The 14,420-nt window shown below is 49.7% G+C and overlaps 1 protein-coding gene across 1 annotated transcript in view; it reads right to left on the bottom strand.

Moving 5' to 3' along the window:
• The window catches only part of LOC116974676 (ciliogenesis and planar polarity effector 1-like), a 105,963-nt gene that overhangs the window by 35,497 nt on the left and 56,046 nt on the right, over positions 1 to 14,420 (bottom strand). The window contains exons 18-20 of the mRNA XM_033023393.1: positions 12,931 to 13,101; positions 12,214 to 12,442; positions 2,970 to 3,097 (exon numbers count right to left, since the gene is read on the bottom strand). Coding sequence (XP_032879284.1) covers positions 2,970 to 3,097; positions 12,214 to 12,442; positions 12,931 to 13,101 — 528 coding nt within the window. The remainder of the gene's footprint in view (positions 1 to 2,969; positions 3,098 to 12,213; positions 12,443 to 12,930; positions 13,102 to 14,420) is intronic.

Below are 14,420 nucleotides of genomic sequence, written 5' to 3'. Positions count from 1 at the left end.
GTGCGCCCCCTTGCTGCGGTAGGCAGTGGTGTGAGGGTGGGAGACATAGAAAAATAGAAACATAGAAAATAGGTGCAGGAGGAGGCCATTCGGCCCTTCGAGCCAGCGCCGCCATTCATTGTGATCATGGCTGATCGTCCCCTGTCAATAACTCGTGCCTGCCTTCTCCCCATATCCCTTGACTCCACTAGCCCCTAGAGCTCTATCTAACTCTCTTAAATCCATCCAGTGACTTGGCCTCCACTGCCCTCTGTGGCAGGAAATTCCATAAATTCACAAAAGTCTGGGTGAAAAAGTTTTTTCTCACCTCAGTCTTAAATGACCTCCCCTTTATTCTAAGACTGTGGTCCCTGGTTCTGAGCTCGCCCAACATTTGGAACATTTTTCCTGCATCTAGCTTGTCCAGTCTTTTTATAATTTTATATGATTCTATAAGATACCCCCTCATCCTTCTAAACTCCAGTGAATACAAGCCTAGTCTTTTCAATCTTTCATCATATGACAGTCCCGCCATCCCAGGGATCGATCTCGTGAACCTACGCTGCACTGCCTCAATCACAAGGATGTCCTTCCTCAAATTAGGAGACCAAAACTGTACACAATACTCTAGATGTGGTCTCACCAGAGCCCTATACAACTGCAGAAGAACCTCTTTACTCCTATAAATGAAATCCTCTTGTTATGAAGGCCAACATTCCATTAGCTTTCTTCACTGCCTGCTGTACCTGTAAGCCAACTTTCAGTGACCGGTGTACAAGGACGCCCAGGTCTCGCTGCACCTCCCCCATACCTAACCTAACCCCATTGAGATAATAATCTGCCCCCTTGTTTTTGCCGCCAAAGTGGATAACCTCACATTTATCTATATTATACTGCATCTGCCGTGCATCTGCCCACTCACTCAACCTGTCCTGGTCACCCTGCAACCTCCTAACATCTTCTTCACAGTTCACACTGCCACCCAGCTTTGTGTCATCCGCAAACTTGCTAGTGTTGCTCCTAATTCCCTCTTCCAAATCATTAATATATATGGTAACCAGTTGCAGCCCCAACACCGAACCTTGCGGCACTCCACTCGCCACTGCCTGCCATTCTGAAACGGGCCCGTTCACTCCTACTCTTTGCTTCCGATCTGCCAACCAATTTTCTATCCATGTCAACACCCTACCCCCAATACCATGTGCTCTAATTTTAGTCACCAGTCTCCCGTGCGGGACCTTATCAAAGGCTTTCTGAAAGTCTAGATACACTACATCCACTGGCACCCCTTCATCCATTTTACTTGTCACATCCTCAAAAAATTCCAGAAGATTAGTCAAGCATGATTTCCCTTTCATAAATCCATGTTGACTTGGACTAATCATTTTACTGCTATCCAAATGCCCCATTATTACCTCTTTAATAATTGACTCCAGCATCTTTCCCACCACCGGTCAGGCTAACTGGTCTGTAATTCCCCGTTTTCTCTCTCGCTCCTTTCTTGAAAAGTGGGATAACATTAGCTATCCTCCAATCCACAGGAACTGATCCTGAATCTATTGAACATTGGAAATTGATCACCAATGTGTCCAGTATTTCTAGAGCCACCTCCCTGAGGACCCTGGGATGCTGACCATCAGGCCCAGGGGATTTATCATCCTTCAGTCCCATTAGCCTACCCAATACTATTTCTCGCCTAATGAAAATTTCTTTCAGTTCCTCTACCCCCTTAGATCCTCTGTCCTCCAGTACATCTGGGAGATTGTTTGTGTCTTCCTTAGTGAAGACAGATCCGTAGTACCTATTCAACTCTTCTGCCATTTCCTTGTTGCCCATAATAATTTCACCCGTGTCTGCCTTCAAGGGACCCACATTTGACTTTGCTACTCTTTTTCCCTTAACATATCTAAAGAAGCTTTTACTGTCCTTCTTTATATTCCTGGCCAGCTTCCCTTCATACGTCATCTTTTCAGCCCGTATTGCCCGTTTTGTTTCCTTCTGTTGTCCTATGAAAGTTCCCAATCCTCTGGCTTCCGGCTACTCTTTGCTGTGTTATACATCTTTTCTTTTAGTTTTATTCTATCCCTAACTTGTCTTCTCAGCCACGGTTGCCTCCTACTCCCCTTAGAATCTTTATTCCTATTAGGAAGCGTCTTCTCGATTATGCCCAGAAATTCCTGCCATTGCTGTTCCACCGTCATTCCTGCTAGGATCCCTTGCCAGTCTACCTTGGCCAGCTCCTCTCTCATGCCTTCATAGTCCCCTTTGTTCAACTGCATCACTGTCACTTCCAATTTAACATTCTCCTTCTCAAATTGCAGATTAAAACTAATCATATTATGATCACTACCTCCAAGCGGTTCCTTTACATCGAGTTCTCTTATCATATCTGGTTCATTGGACAACACTAAATCCAGAATTGCCTTTTCTCTGGCCGGCTCCATTACAAGCTGCTCTAAGAATCCATCTCGGAGGCATTCTACAAACTCTCTTTCTTGGGGTCCTGAACCAACCTGATTTTCCCAGTCTACCTGCATATTGAAATGCCCCATCACCACAGTGGCATTACCTTTGTTACATGCAGGTTTTAACTCCTGCTGCAACTTACACCCTACATCCGGGCTACTATTTGGTGGTCTGTACATAACACCAATTAGTGTCTTCTTGCCTTTGCAATTCCTCAACTCATTCCACAGTGACTCGACCTCGTCAGTCCCTATGTCTTCCTTCGCAAGGGACTGAATTCCATCCTTCACCAGCAGAGCTACCCCCCCTCCTCTGCCCACCTGCCTGTCCTTTCTATAGGATGTATAACCCTGAATATTAAGTTCCCAGGCCCGATCCTCCTGCAGCCACGTCTCAGTAATCCCCACAATGTGATATCTACCAACCTCTAACTGAGCCTCAAGCTCATCTACTTTACTTCTTATACTTCGCGCATTCATATACAATACTTTTAAATCCACACATCGATCCTGCGCTCAGCTCACCGGTCAGCAGCTTGGTGTGAGTGTGCTCAGTGGCGGGAGCCGGCGGCACTTGGCCTAGCAGTGCCCGCAGCTTTTCCTGGAAGATCCGGCGTGGGTGCAGCTCCCTGGGCAGCTGGAGCCATCTCAAGCTAGAGCAAACACACAAACATGGCTGTCACAGCCACCCTGCTGAACTGTTCACTGCTTTGCGGTCACGAGGAGAAGGTACAAACTCCGTACAGACAGTACCCGTGGTCGGGATCAAACCCGGGTCTCTGACACTGTGAAGCAGTAACTCTACTGCTGTGCCACCGTGCTCTATAATTACTCCCCACTCCATCTTCTCCCCCAGTTTTCATGTCCCTTCCCTTCCTGGTTCCTTCCACGTATGACCAATACATTTCACCCACTAGATCCATTTCCCCATCTGCTTGCATCCGCCCTTCGCCTCTCCTTAATGATTCCTGCTCATCTTCCTGATTTATCAGCTTCCACCACCAACAGCTTTCATGCTCCTACTTATCACTCTTCCGATGGTCTCCACCCTCCCCTCATGCAGCTGCCATTTTAAAAGGTTTTTTGTCTGTCTGCCTCTGACTACCAACCACCTATTGCTGTCTCCCATCCCCAACCCTCCCCTCACTGACTGTATTTGCCCATCGTCCACTACCCCTATAGGTCCAGGAATTACTTCAGCCCAAGCTGCCCACACCGACCAACATGCCCCACGTCGCACCTGTCCACGTTTCACCCACACCCCTCTAAACCTCTCCTATCCATGCGCTTGTCCAAATGTCCTTGAAATGTCCGACTAAACCTCGTCTGATAACTATGGCCATCGCCAGGTGCCCCAAGAAGGCTTCCTGTGTCTCTGTTCTCACTGTGGTGCTGCAGATGGTTTGGTGAGTGTGCCGGGTGTGAGTGTGCCAATGTGTGAGTGTGCAGGTGTGAATATATGCCGGGTGTGAGTGTGCAGGCTGTGTGTGAGTGTGCCGGGTGTGAGTGTGCCAATGTGTGTGAGTGTGCCGGGTGTGAGTGTGCCAATGTGTGTGAGTGTGTGTGAGTGTGTGTGAGTGTGAGTGTGCGTGTGTGAGTGTGCCGGGTGTGGGTGTGCCGGCTGTGTGTGAGTGTGCCGGGTGTGAGTGTGCCGGTGTGAGTGTGCCGGGTGTGGGTGTGTGTGTGGGGTGTGAGTGTGTGGTGTGCCGGGTGTGGGTGTGCCGGGTGTGAGTGCGTCGGGTGTGAGTGTGCCGGGTGTGAGTGTGTCGGGTGTGGGTGTGTTGGGTGTGGGTGTGTCGGGCGTGACTGTGCCGGGTGTGAGTGTGTCGGGTGTGAGTGTGTCGGGTGTGGGTGTGTCGGGCGTGACTGTGCCGGGTGTGAGTGTGTTGGGTGTGGGTGTGTCGGGCGTGACTGTGCCGGGTGTGAGTGTGCCGGGTGTGGGTGTGTCGGGTGTGAGTGTGCCGGGTGTGAGTGTGTCGGGTGTGGGTGTGCCGGGTGTGAGTGTGTCGGGTGTGGGTGTGTCGGTTGTGAGTGTGCCGGGTGTGGGTGTGTCGGGCATGACTGTGCCGGGTGTAGGTCTGCCGGGTGTGAGTGTGTCGGGTGTGAGTGTGCCGGGTGTGACTGTGCAGGCTGTGTGTGAGTGTGCCGGGTGTGAGTGTGCAGGCTGTGTGTGAGTCTGCCGGATGTGAGTGTGCCGGGTGTGGGTGTGCAGGCTGTGTGTGAGTGTGCCGGGTGTGGGTGTGTCGGGTGTGAGTGTGCCGGGTGTGAGTGTGTTGGGTGTGAGTGTGACGGGCGTGAGTGTGCTGGGAGTGGGTGTGAGTATGCGGGGTGTGGCACACTGGATTGATAAATTTTCGTGTATAAAGATGGAGTTAAAGGGGAAGTGAGTACAGGAAAAGTTACAAAAGACTCCCGAATTAATGGGAAGGAAAGTTCGAGAAACGATAAAAGAGTAAGGTCAGGGCCAATAGTAACCGGCGTGAGAGGGGAGGAAATGTTGTATATGAAAGCGCGTATGTGTTGTATGAAAGTATAAGAAATAAAGTGGATGAGCTTGAGACTCAGTTAGAAATTGGCAAGTATGATGTTGTGGGAGTTACAGAGACATGGCTGCAAGAGGGCCAGGGCTGGGAACTGAATATTCAAGGGTATACGTCCTATCGAAAAGACAGACAGGTGGGCAGAGGGGGTGGGGTAGTTCTGTTGGTGAGGAATGAAATTCAGTCCCTTGCAAGGGGTGACATTGAAACAGGAGATGTGGAGTCAGTATGGATAGAACTAAGGAATTGTAAGGGTAAAAAGACCCTAATGGGACTTATCTACAGGCCCCCAAACAGTAGCCTGGATATAGGGTGCAAGTTGAATCAGGAGTTGAATGATTGGCATGTCGTAAAGGTAATGCTACGGTTGTTATGGGAGATTTCAACATGCAGGTAGACTGGGTAAATCTGGTTGGTACTGGACCCCAAGAAAGGGAGGTTGTGGAGTGCCTTCGTGATGGATTCTTAGAGCAGCTTGTACTAGAGCCCACCAGGGAGAAGGCAATTGTGGATTTAGTGCTGTGGAATGAACTGGATTTGATCAGGGAACTCGAGGTGAAGGAGCCATTAGGAGGCAGTGACCCAAATATGATAAGTTTTAATCTACAATTGGAGAGGGAGAAGGGTAAATCGGAGGTGTCAGTATTACTGTTGAATAAAGGGGACTATGGAGCCATGAGGGAGGAGCTGGCCAAAGTTGACTGGAAAGATACCCTAGCAGGGATGACAGTGGAACAACAATAGTAGCTATTTCTAGGAATAATACAGAAGGTGCAGGATCAGTTCATTCCAAAGAGGAAGAAAGATTTGAAGGGGGGTAAGGGGCGACCGTGGCTGACAAGGGACGTCAGGGACAGTATAAAAATAAAAGAGAAGAAATACAACGTAGCAAAGATGAGTGGGAAGCCAGAGGATTGGGCAACTATTAAAGAGAAACAGAAGATAACTAAAAAGACAATACGGGGAGAAAAGATGAGGTACGAAGGTAAGCTGGCCAGGAATATAAAGGAGGATCGTAAAAGCTTCTTTAGGTAAGTGAAGAAGAAAAAATTAGTTATGACCAGTTGGACCCTTGAAGACGGAAAAAGGTGACTTTATTATGGGGAACATGGAAATGGCAGATGAGTTGAACAGGTACTTTGGATCCGTCTTCACTAAGGACGACACAAACCATCCTCCTGATTACTAGTGGCCAGAGGATCCGGGGTGACGGAGGAATTGAAGAAAATTCACATTAGACAGGAAATAGTGTTGGGTAGACTGATGGGACTGAAGGCTGATAAATCCCCAGGGCCTGATGGTCTGCATCCCAGGGTACTTAAGGAAGTGGCTCTAGAAATTGTAGACGCATTGGTGATAATTTTCCAATGTTCTATAGACTCAGTATCAGTTCCTGTGGATTGTAGGGTAGCTAATGTTATCCCACTTTTTAAGAAAGACGGGAGAGAGAAAACAGGGCATTATAACCATATAACCATATGACAATTACAGCACGGAAAACAGGACATCTCGGCCCTTAAAGTCCGTGCCGAACACTTATTTTCCCCTAGTCCCATCTACCTATTCCTAGATCCCCCTGTTCAACTGCATTCCTCAATTCGCTACCATTTACCATGTACGTCCTATTTTGATTTGTCCTGCCAAGATGTAGCACCTCACACTTGTCAGCATTAAACTCCATCTGCCATCTTACAGCCCACTCTTCCAAATGGCCTAAATCTCTCTGTAGACTTTGAAAATCTACTTCATTATCCACAACACCACCTATCTTAGTATCATCTGCAAACTTACTAATCCAATTGACCACACCATCATACAGATCATTGATGTACATGACAAACAACAGTGGACCCAACACAGATCCCTGAGGCACCTCACTAGTCACCGGCCTCCAACCTGACAAACAGCCATCCACCATTACTCTCTGGCATCTCCCATTCAGCCACTGTTGAATCCATCTTGCTACTCCACCATTAATACCCAACAATTGAACCTTCTTAACCAACCTTCCATGAGGAACCTTGTCAAAGGCCTTACTGAAGTCCATATAGACAACATCCACTGCTTTACCCTCATAAATTTCCACAGTAACCTCTTCAAAAAATTCAAGAAGATTAGTCAAACATGACCTTCGGCACAAATCCATGTTGACTGTTCCTAATCAGACCCTGTTTATCCAGATGCTTATATATATTATTTCTAAGTATCCTTTCCATTAATTTGCCCACCACTGACGTCAAACTAACAGGTCTATAATTGCTAGGTTTACTCTTAGAATCCTTTTTAAACAATGGAACAACATGCGCAGTACGCCAATCCTCCGGCACTATTACCGTTTCTAATGACATTTGAAATATTCCTGTCATAGCCCCTGCTATTTCTACATTAACTTCCCTCAATGTCCTAGGGAATATCCTGTCAGAACCTGGAGACTTATCCACTTTTATATTTTTCAAAAGTGTCAGTACTTCCTCTTCTTTGAATCTCATAGTTTCCATAGCTACTCTACTTGTTTCCCTTACCTCACATAATTCAATATCCGTCTCCTTGATGAATACCGAAGAAAATAAATTGTTCAATATCTCCCCCATCTCTTTTGGTTCTGCAGATAGCTGTCCACTCTGACTCTCTAATGGACCAATTTTATCCCTCGTTATCCTTTTGCTATTAATATAGCTGTAGGAACCCTTTGGATTTACTTTCACCTTACTTGCCAAAGCAAATCTTCTTTTAGCTTTTCTAATTTCTTTCTTAAGATTATTTTTACATTCTTTATACTCCTCAAGCACCTAATTTACTCCATGATGCCTATAATTATTGTAGATCTCTCTCTTTTTCCGAACCGTGTCCAATTTCCCTTGAAAACCATGGCTCTTTCCAATTTTTACTATTTCCTTTCAACCGAACAAGGACATAAAGATTCTGTACTCTTAGAATTTCCCCTTTAAATGTCCATTTCTCTTCTACATCCTTCCCATAAAACAAAATGTCCCAATTCACTCCTTTTAAATCCTTTCGCATCTCCTCAAAGTTAGCCTTTCTCCAATCAAAAATCTCAACCATAGGTCCAGTTCTGACCCTCCCCATAATTATATTGAAACTAATGGTATTGTGATCACTGGACCCAAAGTGCTCCCCAACACATACCTCCGCCACCTGACCCGTCTCATTTCCTAACAGGAGGTCCAGCACTGCCCCTTCTCTAGTAGGTACCTCTATGTATTGCTGCAAAAAACTATCCTGCACACATTTTACAAACTCCAAACCATCCAGCCCATTTACAGAATGTGTTTCCCAGTCTATGTGTGGAAAATTGAAATCTCCCACAATCACTACCTTGTGCTTACTACTAATATCTGCTATCTCCTCACATATTTGCTCTTTCAATTCTCGCTCACCATTAGGCGGCCTATAATACACCCCTATGTGTTGCTACACCTTTCCCATTTCTCAGTTCCACCCAAATAGCCTCCCTAGACGAGCCCTCTAATCTATCCTGCCAAAGCACTGCTGGATATCTTCCCTGACAAGCAATGCAACACCTCCACCTCTTGCCCCTCCAATTCTATCACACCTGAAGCAACGAAATCCTGGAATATTTAGTTTCCAATCACAGCCCTCCTGCAACCATGTTTCACTGATCGCCACAACATCATACTTCCAGGTGTCAATCCAGGCTCTAAGCTCATCCACCTTTCTTACAATGCTCCTAGTATTAAAATATACACATTTAAGAAACCCACCACCTCTTATTCTCTGTTTATTATCTTTTTCTTCTTTCTCCCTTACATTTTGGGTCCGAGTGCTTCCCTTCTCTGCCTCCTGCCTCACACACTGTCTACTAGCTTTCTCTATTTGAGCCCCTCCCCCCAACCGTTCTAGTTTAGTCTCCCCAGTAGCCTTTGCAAATCTTCCCGCCAGGATATTGGTCCCCCTCGGGTTCAAGTGCAACCCGTCCTTTCTGTACAGGTCACACCTTCCCCAAAAGAGGTCCCAATGATTCAGAAACTTGAATCCCTGCCCACTGCACCAGTCCCTCAGCCATGCATTTATCCTCCACCTCATTCCATTCCTACTCTCACTGTCGCGTGGCACAGGCAGTAATCCTGAGATTGTTACTTTTTTGGTCCTTCTCCTTAACTCTCCTCCCAACTCCCTAAATTCTCCTTTCTCTTTTTCTACCTATGTCATTGGTACCTATATGTACCACGACCTCAGGCTCCTCGCCCTCCGATTTCAGTATATCTTGGACGCGTTCAGACACATCCCAGACCCTGGCACTATGGAGGCAAACTACCATCCGGGTCTCCTGACTGCGTCCACAAAATCGCCTATCCGACCCCCTAACTATAGAGTCCCCTATTACTATTGCCCACTTCTTCTCTTCCCTACCTTTCTGAGCAACAGGGCCGGTCTCTGTGCCGGAGGCCCGGCCGCTGTCGCTACCCCCAGGTAGGCTGTCCGCCCCAACCGTACTCAAAATGAGTACTTATTTTCAAGGTGTACAGCCACCGGGGTACTCACTTGTCCCTGCCTGTGCCCCTTGCCCTTCCTAACAGTGACCCACTTGTCTGTCTCCCGTGGTCTTGGAGTGACCACCTCCCTATCTCTCCTCTCTATGACCTCCTCACTCTCCCTGACCAGACAGACGTCATCGAGCTGCTGCTCCAGGTTCCTAACACGGTCCCTTAGGAGCCCCATCTCGACGCACCTGGCGCAGATGTGGACGTCTGGAAAGCTATCAGACGCCATGACCTCCCACATCTGACATCCAGAGCAGTAAACTGCCCTGGCCCTCATTCTCCCCCCTTATCCTGGATACAATACAAAGTACAATACAATACAATACAAAGTGCTGGAAGAAGTCAGCAGGGATCTGACTCCCAATCAGCTGTTGCCTCTAGTCCGCTTCCACCAATCAGCTGCTTCCTCACTTATATTATAGACCAGTTAGCCTGACCGGTGGTGGGGAAGTTGCTGGAGTCAATTATAAAAGATGAAATAGCGACACATTTGGATAGCAGTAGCAGGATCGGTCCGAGTCAGCATGGATTTACGAAGGGGAAATCATGCATGACTAATCTTCTGGAATTTTTTGAGGATGTAACTAGGAAAATGGACAAGGGAGAGCCAGTAGATGTAGTGTACCTGGACTTTCAGAAAGCATCTGATAAGGTCCCACATGGGAGATTAGTCGGCAAAATTAGAGCACATGGTATTGGGGGCAGGGTGCTGACATGGATAGAAAATTGATTGGCAGACAGGAAACAAAGAGTAGGGATTAACGGGTCCCTTTCAGAATGTCAGGCAGTGACTAGTGGGGTACCGCAAGGCTTGGTGCTGGAACCGCAGCTATTTACAATATACATTAATGATTTAGATGAAGGAATTAAGAGTAACATTAGCAAATTTACAGATGACACAAAGCTGGGTGGCAGTGTGAACTGTGAAGAGGATGCCATGAGGATGCAAGGTGACGGACAGGTTGGGGGAGTGGGTAGATGCATGGCAGATGCAGTTTAATGTTGATAAATGTGAGGTTATCCACTTTGGTAGCAAAAACAGGAAGGCAGATTATTATCTAAATGGAGTTAAATTGGGAAAAGGGGTAGTACAACGGGATCTGGGGGTCCTTGTTCATCAGTCACTGAATGTAAGCATGCAGGTACAGCAGCTAGTGAAGAAAGCAAAAGGTACGTTGGCCTTCATAACAAGAGGAGTTGAGTATAGGAGCAAAGAGGACCTTCTGCAGTTTTACAGGGCCCTAGTGGGGTGGAAGATTGCAACCTTCACGTGGTCCGCCCTGTTTCGACGAAAGCAATCAACCTGGCGTGCACAATCAAATAAGATCAAATAGAACAAGTTGTCCCACAACTTTAGGCTGTGCACGCCAGACGCAAGAAGAAGAAGGGCCCTAGTGAGACCACACCTGGAGTATTGTGTGCACTTTTGGTCTCCCAATTTGAGGAAGGACATTCTTGCTATTGATGGAGTGCAGCGTAGGTTCACCAGGTTAATTCCCGGGATGGCGGGACTGTCATATGTTGATAGAATGGAGCGGCTGGGTTTGTGTACTCTGGAATTTAGAAGGATGAGAGGATATCTTATTGAAACATGTAAGATTATTAAGGGTTTGGACATGCTAGAAGCAGGAAACATGTTCCCGATGTTCGGGTAGTCCAGAACCAGGGGCCACAGTTTAAAAATAAGGGGTAAGCCATTTAGAACAGAGACGAGGATAAACTTTTTCACACAGAGAGTTGTCAGTGTGGAATTCTCTGCCTCAGAGGGCAGTGGAGGCTGGTTCTCTGGATGCTTTCAAGAGAGAGTTAGATAGAGCTCTTAAAGATAGCGGAGTCAGGGGATATGGGGAGAAGGCTGGAAAGGGGTACTGAATGTGGATGATCAGCCATGATCACATTGAATGGCGGTGCTGGCTCGAGGGGCCGAATGGCCTACTCCTGCACCTGTTGCATATTATTTATTGTGCCGGGGGTGAGTGTGTCAGGGTGAGTGTGTCAGGGTGAGTGTGTCGGGGTGAGTGTGTCGGGGTGAGTGTGCCGGGAGTGAGTGTGTTGGCGGTGAGTGTGCCGGGAATGAGTGTGCCGGAGGTTAGTGTGCCGGGGGTGAGTGTGCCGGGGGTGAGTGTGCCGGGGGTGAGTGTGCCTGGGGTGAGTGTGCCTGGGGTGAGTGTGCCGGGGGTGAGTGTGCCGGGGGTGAGTGTGACGGGGGTGAGTGTGCCGGGGTGAGTGTGTCGGTGTGAGTGTGCCGGCGGGTGAGTGTGCCGGCTGTGAGTGTGCAGGCTGTGTGTGAGTGTGCCGGGGGTGAGTGTGCCGGGGGTGAGTGTGCCGGGGGTGAGTGTGCCGGGGGTGAGTGTGCCGGGGGTGAGTGTGCCGGGGGTGAGTGTGCCGGGGGTGAGTGTGCCGGGGGTGAGTGTGCCGGGGGTGAGTGTGCCGGGGGTGAGTGTGCCGGGGGTGAGTGTGCCGGGGGTGAGTGTGCCGGGGGTGAGTGTGCCGGGGGTGAGTGTGCCGGGGGTGAGTGTGCCGGGGGTGAGTGTGCCGGGGGTGAGTGTGCCGGGGGTGAGTGTGCCGGGGGTGAGTGTGCCGGGGGTGAGTGTGCCGGGGGTGAGTGTGCGGGGGGTGAGTGTGCCGGGGGTGAGTGTGCCGGGGGTGAGTGTGCCGGGGGTGAGTGTGCCGGGGGTGAGTGTGCCGGGGGTGAGTGTGCCGTACCATGCAGGCTGTGGAAGGTGGCGTCTGTGCAGATGGAAGGCCAGGCCCATCACCACGGCCGTCTTCCAGTCGCCGAGGCTGCGAGCCAGCCACGTGGCCTCAGGGAGCAGTCTGCCGAGCAGCAGCAGCTCCACTGTCCGCTCCACGCTCCAGCACTCAGAGACACCCTGCTCCCGAACCGCCCGCAACACACCGCCGCGATCCACCGGCACCACTCGCGGCACGCCAGCTGTAGGCAGTGGGCACAGGGGGTCAGCACAAAGTGAACAACAGCACAGTGCACACAGACACACACACGCGAGCACACCACGCACACACACACGTGTGCACATGTGCGCACACACGCACACCATACAAACAGGCACACACGCACACCACGTACACACACGCGCGCAACACACCGCCACGATCCACCGGCACCACGCATGGCACGCCAGCCGTGGGCAGTGGGCACAGGGGGTCAGCACATAGTGAACAATAGCACAGTGCACACACGCGCGCACACACACACGGAACAACAACACGGGTACAGGGCACCCTTACCCACATACACATGGGGTCAGCACATAGTGAACAACAGCACAGTGCACACACGCACACACGCACAGACACGCACACACGCACGCACACACTGAAGAACATCACGGGTACAGTGCACCCTTACACAGTCAAAGTGAACACACACACACCCCCATCCACCCAGGGGCAGCTCCTTACCGGGCCTGCAGTGCAGGGGTGGCATCAGGTGGATGTGGTGCGGTGGAGGTATGGCCAGGGGCTGATTGGTGAAGTACAGAGCCATGAATCGGGCCAGAGACTGGAGAACGGCCAGAACCGCCCCTTCCTCGATGTCCGGCAGCACTGACTCTGCCCGTCCCACCGCCAGCCCTGAAACATAGCGGGCACAATATAGTTACCACGGCCCAGCCACGAACAACCCCCCGGGCGACACAGTTACCACGGCCCAGCCACGAACAACCCCCCGCCCGACACAGTTACCACCGCCCAGCCACGAACAACCCCCCGCCCGACAGTTACCACCTCCCAGCCGCGAACAACCCCCCGCCCGACACAGTTACCACCACCCAGCCACGAACAACCGCCCCGACGACACAGTTACCACCGCCCAGCCATGAACAACCGCCCGACAGTTACCACCGCCCAGCCACGAACAACCCCCCGCCCGACACAGTTACCACCGCCCAGCCACGAACAACCCCCCGCCCGACACAGTTACCACCGCCCAGCCACGAACAACCGCCGTGCCGACATAGGTACCACCACCCAGCCACGAACAACCCCCCACCCGACACACACACACACACACACACACACACACACACACACACACACACACACACACACACACACACACACCATGTGAACGTGTACATACTGCACCATGGGAATTAACGTCCCCACGTGTACACTAAATAGGGATTGGTTGAGTAGGCGGTTGGTCTGAGCTATAGGGAGTGGTTGAGCAGGCTGGGAGTCTACTCCTTGGAGCGCAGGAGGATGCGGTGTGATCTTATAGAGGTGTATAAGATCATGAGAGGAATAGATCAGGTAGATGTACAGAGTCTCTTGCCCAGAGTAGGTGAATCGAGAACCAGAGGACATAGGTTCAAGGTGAAGGGGAAAAGATTTAATAGGAATCTGAGGAGTAACCTTTCCACACAAAGGGTGGTGGGTGTCTGGAACAAGCTGCCAGAGGAGGTAGTGGAGGCAGGAACTATCCCAACATTCAAGAAACAGTTAGACAGGATATGGATAGGATGGGTTTGGAGGGATATGGATTAAATGTAAGCAGGTGGGAGTAGTGTAGGTGGGACATGTTGGCCGGTGTGGGCAAGTTGGGCTGAAGGGCCTGTTTCCACACTGAAAGACTCTATGACTCCAGCACCCCACACCATGCACAATGAAGGCAACAAACAGTTCACAAGAACATACCAGAAAACTTGTCCCCAAGTTGAATGTACAAATTGTCCTAAAATGTACACACTAACTCAGTTCAGTTTAGTTTATTGCCATGTGACAAGCTTTTGTTGCGTGTTAACCAGTCAGCAGAAAGACAATACATGTTTAGAATCGACCCATTCAGTGTACAGACACAGGATAAGGGAATAATGTTTCGTGCAAGGTAAAGCCAGTAAATTCCGGTCAAAGATAGTCCGAGGGTCACCAATGAGGTAGATAGTAGTTCA

The sequence above is a fragment of the Amblyraja radiata genome, chromosome 6 (genome assembly GCF_010909765.2).
Source record: "Amblyraja radiata isolate CabotCenter1 chromosome 6, sAmbRad1.1.pri, whole genome shotgun sequence".
Classification (NCBI taxonomy): Eukaryota; Metazoa; Chordata; class Chondrichthyes; order Rajiformes; family Rajidae; genus Amblyraja; species Amblyraja radiata.
Note: the sequence above shows the minus strand (reverse complement) of the source record. Positions and strands in the feature narration are given on the sequence as shown.